Raw genomic sequence first — 11,749 nt, 5'->3', positions numbered from 1 at the left:
TCTTTTGATCAGGCACATGAGACAAGATTTACCTAACAACACAATCAATTTGTATTGTGGTGAACAACAATTTGTCCACCATTTTCCTCTAGAGAGGAATCCTCAGACTTCTGTCTATCAAAGCGATTTGACCATACCTTCTTCTCTGATGGTCTTATTTTGTCTTTGGAAACCAACTTCTTAGACGAAGATAAAATCCTACATACCTCAGCAGTCTTTTGAGCAAGTTTAAGCTTCCTTGACAATCGATTTGCTCTTCATTGAAGTTTTTTGGCGTGCTTCACTTGATGTTTGTACTTGTAACATCTTGATAGTTCATGACCCTTCTGAGAACAACACGAGCACGTCAAACTTGGATAGTATTCAGGAATTTGTGGTGTGAAAGAATCCAGACACATAGTAGATCCTAAAACATTACAAACAAAGTTTCCAAAGGATGGGTCAATTGATTCTTCCAGCTTGATTGGATTCTCTTCTTTACGAAACCATCAAGGTTGATATATGTATTGATACAATTTCAAAATCAATGTTTTCACATTGAAGACCAACACTTGATTTCTTATCTTCATCAGAATCATAGATCTCAGACATCTCATCAAATGTTACAGCAAGACCTTTGTTCCCAGTGTATTTTCTACGATTTGGGCACTCGTTTGAAAAATGACCAAAACCTTTACACTTAAAGCACTGTGGAATATCCTCGTCATCAGCCTCGTCAGCATCCCTGTTTTCAGGAGGGACGCGATTGTGAGGTTTATCTGACGACCTAGGTTTGTCTCTTGAAAACCGTTTACTTCTCTTCAGTAGAAGATCCCTAAACTGTCTTGTGATCAAGGAGACCGATTTGTCAAGATCTTCATCCGAAAAATCACCCTTATACCGATCATCCTCAGAGACATAAAATCTTTTACTTTTAACAAGTAACTTAGTGTTCGTCTATGCTTTAAAGGCAACATCCTTTCCGATTTTGGATGTATGCTCATGATCAAAGATCTCTAGCTTTCACACCAATGTATTTTTGGAAAGATTATCAAGGTTATTTCCCTCAATGATGGCATGCTTCTTAGACTCGTATCTAGATGGCAGCGATCTGAGAATTTTCATCACAATGTCCTTTTCAGGAATAGTCTTACCCAATGCAAAAGATGCATTAACAATTTCAGACACTTTGTGATTAAACTCATCAAATCTATCTTCATCTGCCATACAAAGGTTCTCCCAATCAGAATTAAGGTTTTGAAGCCTAGCTTCCTTTTCACTGGAGTTACCTTCAAATACGGTTTCTAAGATATCCCAAGCATCTTTAGACCTAGTGCAATTTGACGCATGGTGCTGAAGATTTGGTGTAATGGCATGTATGATGACATTCAAACCGTCGGAATTTTGCTTTGCAGCAAGTATCTCAGCAGGATTATATTCACCAATATTCTTGGGAACGTTTACATCTCCAACTTCCATAACGGGAGCATCATAGCCATTAACAACATATACCCATGATTGAAAATCACGTGCTTGAAGAAAAGCTCGCATAGCAATTTTCCACCATAAGTAATTAGAGCCATCGAAGACTGGTGGTAAGTTAATAGAGATAACATCTCTGTCCATAGAGTCAGATCGCTACAAACACAGACTTGTAAGGTCTTAAACGTGTTTTCCTACTCTGATACCAATTGAAAAAGCGGAGGTCTAACAACAACACCCAATATTTCGCTTAGCAATCTGTATGGACAAACTCGAATATACTTTTAAGAGAATCAACAAGACTCAATCAATTAAAAGTATATCAACGAGTTTATATCTCTCTTCTTGATTTGATTTACTCAAGCAAGAACTACGAGTTCTAATCAAATACAAGGAATAGCTTGGATGGTACCAAAGACCAATACCCAAGGATCAATCAATGACAATCGACAACCAAAGGTTGGATTACTCTAATTGATGATTTAATGCACAACCTGTATTATTTCAATTATAAAGATAAAACAATATAATACGGAAATTGAAATAACACAGACACCAGTTGTTAACGAGGAAACCGCAAATGCATAAAAACCCCCGGGCCTAGTCCATATTGAACACACACTGTATTAAGCCTCTACAGACATTAGTCTACCCAAGCTAACTTCGGACTAGATTGTAGTTGAACACCAATCAATCTCCCACTGATCCGAGGTACAGTTATGCTCCTAAGCCTCTGATCCCAGCAAGATATTGTGCATTTGATTCCCTTAGCTGATCTCACCCACAACTAAGATTTGCTACGACCCAAAATCCCAGGCTTTGACAATAAACAAATCTGTCTCCCACAGACAAGTCTATCAAAGGATCAATCTATCTCCCACAGATAAACTCTAAAGGTTTTGTTCCGTATTTTGATAATAATCAAGGTGAACATGAACCAATTGATAATCCGGTCTTATATTCCCGAAGAAAAGCCTAGAGTTATCAACCACCTCACAACAATCTTAATCGTATAGTAGCGAAACCAGATGTTGCGGAATCACAAACAATGAGACGAAGATGTTTGTGATTAATTTTTATATCTTGCCTATCGGAGATATCAATCTCAAGCCGATCAATCTGATTGTACTCGTACGATAGAAGATGCAAGATCAGATCACACAAATACGTTAAAAGTAGTATCGGTCTGGCTTCACAATCCCAATGAAGTCTTTAAGTCGTTAACCTGGTTTTAGAAGAAGAAAACCAAAGGTTAAAGGAGAATCGACTCTAGCACGCAAACTAGTATCACACGTAAGGTGTGGGGATTAGTTTTGCACAATAATAGATGTCTCCTTTATATAGTCTTTCAAATCAGGGTTTGGAATCAATGTTAGCTTAGTAACAAAGCATTCAATATTCATCGTTATATGAAAACCTAATTTAGATTCAAGCTAATATTTCTCAACCGTTAGATCGAAAACTTAGCTTGTTATACAAACTTGAAAATGCACGCTTCTAGGTTTGTTAACCGTACCCAAAAGTATGCACTTGTTGGTTCAAAAATAGTTAACCAAAGGTTATCCATATGAGCATTTCATATAAACCACGTTCTTCTTCACCATAACTAGTTCAAATGACTTCAAATGAACTAGTTAGAGAGTTGTTCAATTGCAAGGAAATCTCATGTACTACACAAGACATAATTGAAGAAAAGATGATTTGATTCACTTGAGTCGGTTCATGAACTTTTATAGCCACGATTTTCAAACTACATTCCTTAGTCTTTTTAAGTTCAAGTTCAGAAATTATCTTCAGATATATAACCTTCTCAAGTTCGCAGACTAGGTTCGCGGACTTAAGTTACCGGGCAGAGTTTACAAACTCTAATAGAAATTCTCGGGTTTGAGAACTTCGTCGGTTCGCGTATTGGGTTCGCGGACTTAGCTTCAGGCAAGTAGTTTGTCAACTCCAGCAGAAATTCTCGGGTTTGAGAACTTCGGCAGTTCGCGGACTTGGCTCACGCCATTCTTCTGGTTCTCTTGATCAACAAAGTTCGCAAACTTTGGTTCAAGGAATAGGACTTATACATAAATGTGTTTTCACAACAATGCTTATGTACACCATTGGTTATGTAATCTAAACTTTCATTTCGATCATTGAAACATTCTTAGAGGACGTTATATAGTTATTACACCATTTCTCGTCAAAGCAATTTTCAAGATGATTGAAACATATCATGACTTTCGTCACATGGTAAATATAAACTTGATTGAAGCGAAAAGCTTACCAACACATATTTCGAGATATAGATAGACGAGGTATACTCGGATCAAAATACCAAATGTGTATAATCCAAGTATATATATATAGCATACGAATTCTTGTCTCAAAGAGTAGGATATAAAGTAGATAGACTTTTGAGTGACAGATAAGTTCAAGTCTTCACATATATTTTTGTCGAGAAGTTCCACCGGTTCCCTGAGTAGTTCTTCTACAGGTATGATGAATCGCCATGAAGTCCTTGAGCTAAACTATACTTTCTATCCTAGTCCGAGACTTATCGTAGTTGTGTGGTCTGATCTTGCATCTTCTATCGTACGAGTATAATCGTATTGATTGGCTTGAGATTGATATCTCCGATAGGCAAGATATAAAAAGTAATCACAAACATCTTCTCTCATTGTTTGTGATTCCGCAACATCTTGTTTCGCTACCATACAATTAAGATTGTTGTGAGGTGATTGATAACTCTAGGATGTTCTTCGGGAATATAAGACCGGATTATCAATTAGTTCCTGTTCACCTTGATTATTATCAAAAGACGGAACAAAACCTTTTAAGGTTTATCTGTGGGAGACATATTGATCATTTGATAGACTTGTCTGTGTGAGACAGATTTGTTTATTGTCAAGTCTTCGACTTTGGGTCGTAGCAACTCTTAGTTGTGGGTGAGATCAGCTAAGGGAACCAAGTGTGCAGTATCCTGCTGGGATCAGAGGCGTAGGGAGTACAAATGTGCCTTGGATCAATGGGAGACTGATTGGGGTTTAACTACAGTCTAGTCCGAAGTTAACTTGGAGTAGGCTAGTATGTGTAGCAGCTTAATACAGTTTGTGTTCAATCTGGACTAGGTCCCAAGGTTTTTCCTGCATTTGCGGTTTCCTCGTTAACAAGATTTCTGTGTTATTTCTATTTCCGCATTATATTTGTTTATATAATTGAAATAATACATGTTGTGTGTTTTAATCAATCAATTGGAAATTCGATCTTCGGTTGTTGATTGATATTGATTGATCCTTGGATATTGGTCTTTGGTACCATCCAAGTTATTCCTTGTATTTGATTAGAACTCGCAGTTCTTGCTTGTGTAAATCAAATCAAGAAGAGAGATATAAACTCGTTGATATACTTTTAATTGATCGAGTCTTGTTGATTCTCTTAAAAATATATTCGAGTTTGTCCATACAGATTGCTAACGAAATATTGGGTGGTGGTGTTAGACCCCCACTTTTTCAAATAGGAAATTGCAAAACTAGGAATCATTTGAGGGACTGTATAAAAAAGGTTAACCACGATATCATATTTCCCTCTGAAACAATAAGTAAAAAAGATAAAAGTCATCAATACTTATACTATATAACATTGGATTTCCTAATATATTTTTCAAGACTCTGTGAGGAAAGCTGGTATTCCGACAATTATGTGGAAAGACAATGTTGGGGTAAAATTCAGAGATATAGGTGATACTATGCTCAATATGAAAGTATGTTCTGGAGACCCGAACAAAAAATAGTTCCTCACCTGCATGTATTGATCAAATTACCAGAATATAATGGAACAACAACGTAGTTACATCAAAAGTTTGGGGCAGTATCTTAACATTTCTTGGGTCATTGTAGGATATTTTAATTTAATTCTCAAGTCATTTAACAAGAAAAAATTCTCCACTTATGTTTCACCATGCTATGATTTTTTTATATGGTTTTAGAAGCTTCAGGCTCATATTGGTCACAGGTATTTCAAAATTATCTTCTTTCTTTTGGTTCAGATCATGCCCTATCCTCCTCATCACCAACAAATATTCTCTACCTACTCAAAGACCTCACAGATTCTATGAAGTCTGCTTATCTGACCCATCTTGCAAGGAACAGTTCAAAGTAGCTAGAATTTTATTGAAATAACAAGACTATATAAAAGATTTAAAAGAATAGAATCATAATGTGTTTAGTCATGTAAATACTGAGATTAAATAGCTCAACATCTACTTATGTAGGGAAAAAATTCTGACATGTAAGACATGACTAGAATCAAAGAACTATAAGAAAACCTCAAACAAATATATCAAAAGAAGAATCAGATGGTATTTCAGCAGTCCATAGACAACATTTTAAACAATGAAGACAAAAACACAAAGATCTTTCACCAAAGGGAAAATTATATAAGAAGGAGAAATAATAATGATTCTCTGCAAGATAAACAAGGAAGATGGACTCATAACAGGGAAGAGATACAAAAACTCCTCGGTGACCATTTTATTACAATAACTACTTCTGCAATCTTGTTATCAATGAAGATTTTCTCAACCTAATCAATCCTAGAGTTACTCCCGATGATAACAACATATTGACTGTCATTCCTTCTCCTAGAGAAATAAAAGATATAATGTTGAGAAAATACATGGATATTGTACGAGATGAAGTCATAAATTTGGTCAAAAACTTCTTTCTTTTTACTTTTGATTTCCCGATCAAATTAATAAAACTTATCAAGTCTTGGTTCCAAAGAAAGAATATATTATCAAGCTGAAGGATCTTAGACCAAACAACTTGTGCAACATTTGCTACAAAATCATCATAAAGCTCTTATTCGCAAGACGAAAGATCATACGTCCCAAGATTATATCTCCATGGCAGACAGCTTTGTACTAGAGAGAAATATACATGATAATATCATTATGGATCATGAGACGGTGCACGTACATTAATGAATTTATCACGATATCATTGATGATGAAGGCTCATCAGTTGATTTCTTTCTTTTCCTAGATTTTTGTGTATCTCACACATGATCGACGATAATATGGGGTACAATTTCTGAGTTTGCATTAGTATCTAGAAGTTCAATTACATTTTGTTATGAAGTCTCTTGTGATGCCATTTTTTGTTTGTCTGCAAGTATGGAGTTGTGGAATTTATTTATATGACACAATCAAAAAACCATAGTTGTGGTACACATCCTAACGGAGGGTTAATTACTCAATAGTTGACAACTTAAAAATGCATTCATTTACAGGTTATAAGTACAATTTATAACTTTATATGTACTATCGACTAAATATTGTGGCTTTTCTTTTTTCTTCGTGTGGTGAACATTATATACATTAATATGTCCCTTATCTCTGATGTTATAATCATAGCTGCAGGGAGCATATAATGAAACATCATTATTTTTCGAAATCAGGAAAACAAATTGATTATAAATCTTTTTATCTTTTAACTCCTTCAGAGCTTTAGGAATTCCAAAAAAAAAAATCTAACCGCACCAATTCTCAGCTTTTTTTGGTATACTTACACCCCAATAATTCTAACACATAAAAATATCATAAATATACCGTCTCCAAATCAAATAATCACAAAATTAATTCAAACCCAAAATCACTACTTAATCAAACTCCACAAAAAAAATAAAAATAAAAAAAATAATCATTTATCGGATTACCATGTAAAAACATCATTGATGATGACTAATTGAAAATAACTAACAGTATTAAAAATTGTTAGTGTCTTTGTGAAAGGTGGGTTTCCATCAATCACTGGGTATTTTCGTTCAACATTGCACATGCTTGTTGATACAAATCCCCATTAATAACCCCATTTAATGAAATTAGCATCAATAGTTTTAGAGCCTAAAGGTTTTCCTACTATCAAAGCTTCAATTATGGGTCATTCATAACCAACATCAGCATGAATTTTGGAAACCTGAAATCAAGGATTTTTAGGTTTTGAAGTAAGGGTTTAAATTGTTAGAGGAAAACAAATTTATGATACTTGTCACACCAATTTAGTTCGATATATAAAAAATTTAAAAACGACATAAGTAAAATCCTAGTTAAAAAATATAAGAGCGACAATGACATATTCGAAGAGAGGAAGAAAAAAAACCGATGGTGTGCAACAATTTTGCCTCTTACTCTCTTTTGCTCTCCCTCTAGTATCCACTATGAGTTTGGAAGCGGGAACGACAAGAATGAACGAATAGAAAGAAAACATTTTAAAACGACGACAATCAAAGAGTTATTTTTTGTGAGTACAAATCCCAACCGATATTTGTCTAGACAAAGTTAGCCAAGCCTCGTTTTGTAATCTAGATATATGTTTTATTGTTGAAAATAACGGCAGAATCTGCTGATCTGCGAATTCAATCTCAGGCTGAGTTGCTTGTCATATGAAACAAAGTTTGTATTACATAAGTTATATATAGAATAAGCTTTGACAGTGTCAAAAATTATTGAAGGAATTTAAAACATACGTAATTGATCATTCCAAGAAACTATAGTAGAAGAATCTCTTCCCTTCTTTGCCAATAAGTCTGCCACCTTGTTTTTCTTTCTATCCACGTGTTGGAAACACAAAAAAGAAACTAGTTGTGTTGCTAGAGTTTTCACTTCTTATAATATCGTTATGCACATCCATTGGATAGATGATTCTATGCCTTGTAGATACTAAATAGTAGTCGTATTGTCTCCTTCGATCACCAGAATTTGTATATTGTGTTGGCCCATTTTGTTGCCTGTAACAAAGCTACAACTTCTGCTTCTTTAGATGAGGATGTCCTAAAGCTTCCCATTTCTGCTGCTTTAAAAGTACCTGTCCAATTGCAAAGAATCATTCCAAAACCAGCATTAGTAATTACATATAATCAAGAGGCATCACAGTTTAGTTTATATGTGTTTATAACTAGGAAATTCCAATGAGGATTGGATTTTATAGTTCTGTAGTTAGTTTCATTCATTCTATTCAGATACCCCGAATGCCAATAAGTGTGATGTCTTGAGATATCAAATGCTAACCGTTGAGGGGTTCTAGATTTGTTTCCAAATATTCTAAGACATCATTACTTCCAAATCAACCAACACTTGGTAGCTGCAAGTGCGACTGTCCATTCATTCATTCTAAGACCATGTCCAATGAGGGAAGGGGAAATTCCCTAAAAATCTGACGTGGCGGCAATTTAAATCTACGTGTAAAGCATTAAGGGATTGCCAAGTCTAATGGTGTTGGAACCAAACTGTAAATCGATCTGCTAAATGTTACGCGATCGTTTAACAGGTCCACGATCGGGATTCTGTTTAACGATTTTCATTTCCCAAATATTTAATAACCATATTTTAATATAAGCGGAAAAAACATTAAATATTTTCGTATGCAGACATTTCACCTATCGTAAAAATGTTTCACGATCGCGGTTATAGTTGTGGATCCCCTCGTAAAACAGAATACCGACCGTGATACACAATGTGGATTGAAAGCTAATCGGTATACAGTTTACCGATCCCTATTCAGTTTACCTATACTCCTATTCCCTAATTCCTCAATCGAAATCCCTATATATGGGGTAGGGATGAAGGGGTTAGGGGAATTTCCAATCCCATAGGATATAGTATTTCCCCTAAATAAGGATACAAATCCCTCATTGGAGATGGTCTAAGACACCTAACACCATTTCTAGATCTATGTTTAGATTTATGTTTTAAGTTGAGAAATTACCATGAAAAGGTAGCCTGCCACCTATCAAGCCTCTTTCAGCCTTGGTCCGAGTCGTCTGACTCAGGGAGGCGGATATATCTTGGATCTTCTGGGCGTATGGCAGTCTGGCCCTTATATCTTGCTGCATAAAATAAAATTCTAGGGTTTTGTCTTTCAGAATCCTCTTACTTCTTCGATTAAGGTTTTCGTGTACTGCTCAATCCTCCCAGAGCTACACAATTAATGGCGATCAAAGAACAAAAACTGATTCCAACTCGACATGAAGAAACTGTGACACAGAACAAAGTGATGACGATGAAGAACAACAAGCAGAAAATTGGCAATGGTAATTCATCAGAAGGACTCAGTAATTCTCTTCCTCATCTTTCTCATGATATTATTATTTATGGTATCTTAACAAGAGTACCTATTGATAGTTTAATGAGATTCAGATGTGTATGCAAATCATGGTCTAATTTAATCATTAGTGATTCTGAATTTATCAATTTATGTCGAACTTATAGTAACCGTGGATTGATCTGGATTTCTGAAAACTATGTTGAGAATGATGATGATCTTGATAGAGAAGCTGGTCTTGTCAAATCTAATGTTATTGTTTTTTATGATATTGATAAGAAAGAGAAGAAGGTTTTCCAATTTAGGCCAGAATCTGGTTTGGTAAACAAGACTAGAGCTGGAAAACAAGCCAAAAACTCGCGGGTTCACCCGGCCCGGCCCGTAAAAACCCGAACCCGGCTCGGCTGGTTTCTAAACAAGCCGGGTTAGGGTTGGCAAAATGCTGGCCCGTGCAAAAACGGGTAAACCCGTCCCGTCTCGTGTACCCGCGGGTTCAGACCGTCAACCCGCCATGGGATACTTGTGACGCGTGGCCCCTCCCATCTATACGTGTATGTCTCCAACACCTCCTAGCCCTAGGTATAAAAAGAAAAAAAACTAGATAATTCTCTTGCTCTACTTCAGTTCTCTAACTTCTCTGAATCTCTTTCTCTAACTTCTCTGAATCCCTTTCTCTACTTCTCTAATTAGTAAACCAGAAATGATAATAAACCATTTTCATGTAATGGGTTCTCTAATTTATCATTTTCATGTAATGGGTTCTGCAAATTTTATCAACAACAGTAGATATCTTTAGCTATTGATGGAAAACCTAAAAAAATTCACAAAATTTTTCTGTAATTTTGTAAGTTTTTGATTCAATAACACATATTTTGAGTTCTTAACGGAAAACCCATGTCCTTTTTATCATCAGAAAATGAAAATTTGTGATGGTATTAGCTTTAATTTGAATTCATATATATGTTACAGGAAGTAGAAATATTTGGTTTTATCTCTAAATTTAAGTTAGGGCAAGAAGAATGAAACATTTAGAATAGTCAAATATGGGTGTTTAACATTATCTTTTAGAGCCTAAGTGCCTTAGACTATAGGTTTTGATTTACTAATTTGCTTTCCATACACTGGATAGTGGATAAAAGAAGAAAAGAAATGCTCCAAATTAGTAGTGGTGGTTGATGGTTGTAGCGGTATGTGTGGTTCTGGTGGTTGGCGGTTGTGGACGTCGTGGTGGGTGGTGCTGGTTGTGGGTGTTTGTGGCGGTGGTGGTTGGTGGTTATGGTTGCTTGTGTGGTGGTCTGTGGTTGTGCCATGTGATTCCCGTTTACTACTTTCGATATCATTCAATGGAAAAGGGAAAAATGCTTGAATTTTGGGACATGTATTAATATCATGTTCTACTAGGAATTTGTTTCTCTACTTATTAGAGTTTGTATGTTAGGAAATAATATTGTTATGAAATGCACAGGAGTTGATCTTTTGGCCTTGGTAGTATCGACGTTATTATGCTTTGCTGACGAAAGTTTAATCTCTTTGTAATGATTTTGGAATGCAGAAGTTGAGGACAGAGCTGGCAAACGGGCGGGCTAACCCGTGAACCCGCAAGTTCAGTCCGTTACGAGTACGGGTTGAAGAAATGACAACCCGTGAAGAATTTCCACCCGCGGTTTTCGACCCGTATTAACCCGAACCCGTAGAACCCGCAACGGGCGGGCCCCGCCCGGTTGCCAGCTCTAAACAAGACCCTTACTGTTCGAGATTCTCTAAATGGTGTGATACTTTTATCTTGCCGTGAAGATGGACATGAAATTGAAACACATCATGTTTATAATCCAATTACTGGTTGTTCAATTAAACTTCCTAATAATACTGCTCCTCAAAGGAATATTTATAATGTGCAGTTAGCTTATGATTCAATTATGGGAAAGTTCAAGGTTCTTTGTCTTTGTTTTAGTGATCGTAAACAAAAGGACAACTATTCTTTCAAGATCGTCACTCTAGGCGTCGAAAGTGAAACATGGAGAGATTTGGTTGTTCCGAAATCGTGTCCTCGTTTACTTGATGACTATTTACCGATGTTTTCTAGTGGGTCATTGTATTGGTTAACTCATCAAAGGAATGAGATTAATTTAAGCGATAATCAGAGAAACATACTTGCTTTTGATGTTAGTAGAGAAACATTTTACAGAATAATGTATCCAAAATGA

General features: G+C 35.9%; 1 protein-coding gene across 1 annotated transcript; it reads left to right on the top strand.

Annotated features, from left to right (window-relative positions):
* Positions 1-9,431: 9,431 nt before the first annotated feature.
* LOC113291039 (F-box/LRR-repeat/kelch-repeat protein At2g27520-like) lies at positions 9,432-11,749 on the top strand. Its single transcript, XM_026540618.1, has 2 exons — positions 9,432-9,866; positions 11,444-11,749. Exons 1-2 carry the CDS (start codon positions 9,432-9,434, stop codon positions 11,747-11,749), a joined length of 741 nt encoding a protein of 246 aa, XP_026396403.1.

The sequence above is a fragment of the Papaver somniferum genome, chromosome 6 (assembly GCF_003573695.1).
Source record: "Papaver somniferum cultivar HN1 chromosome 6, ASM357369v1, whole genome shotgun sequence".
NCBI classification, from domain to species: Eukaryota; Viridiplantae; Streptophyta; class Magnoliopsida; order Ranunculales; family Papaveraceae; genus Papaver; species Papaver somniferum.
This window is presented reverse-complemented; position numbering and strand designations above follow the sequence as displayed.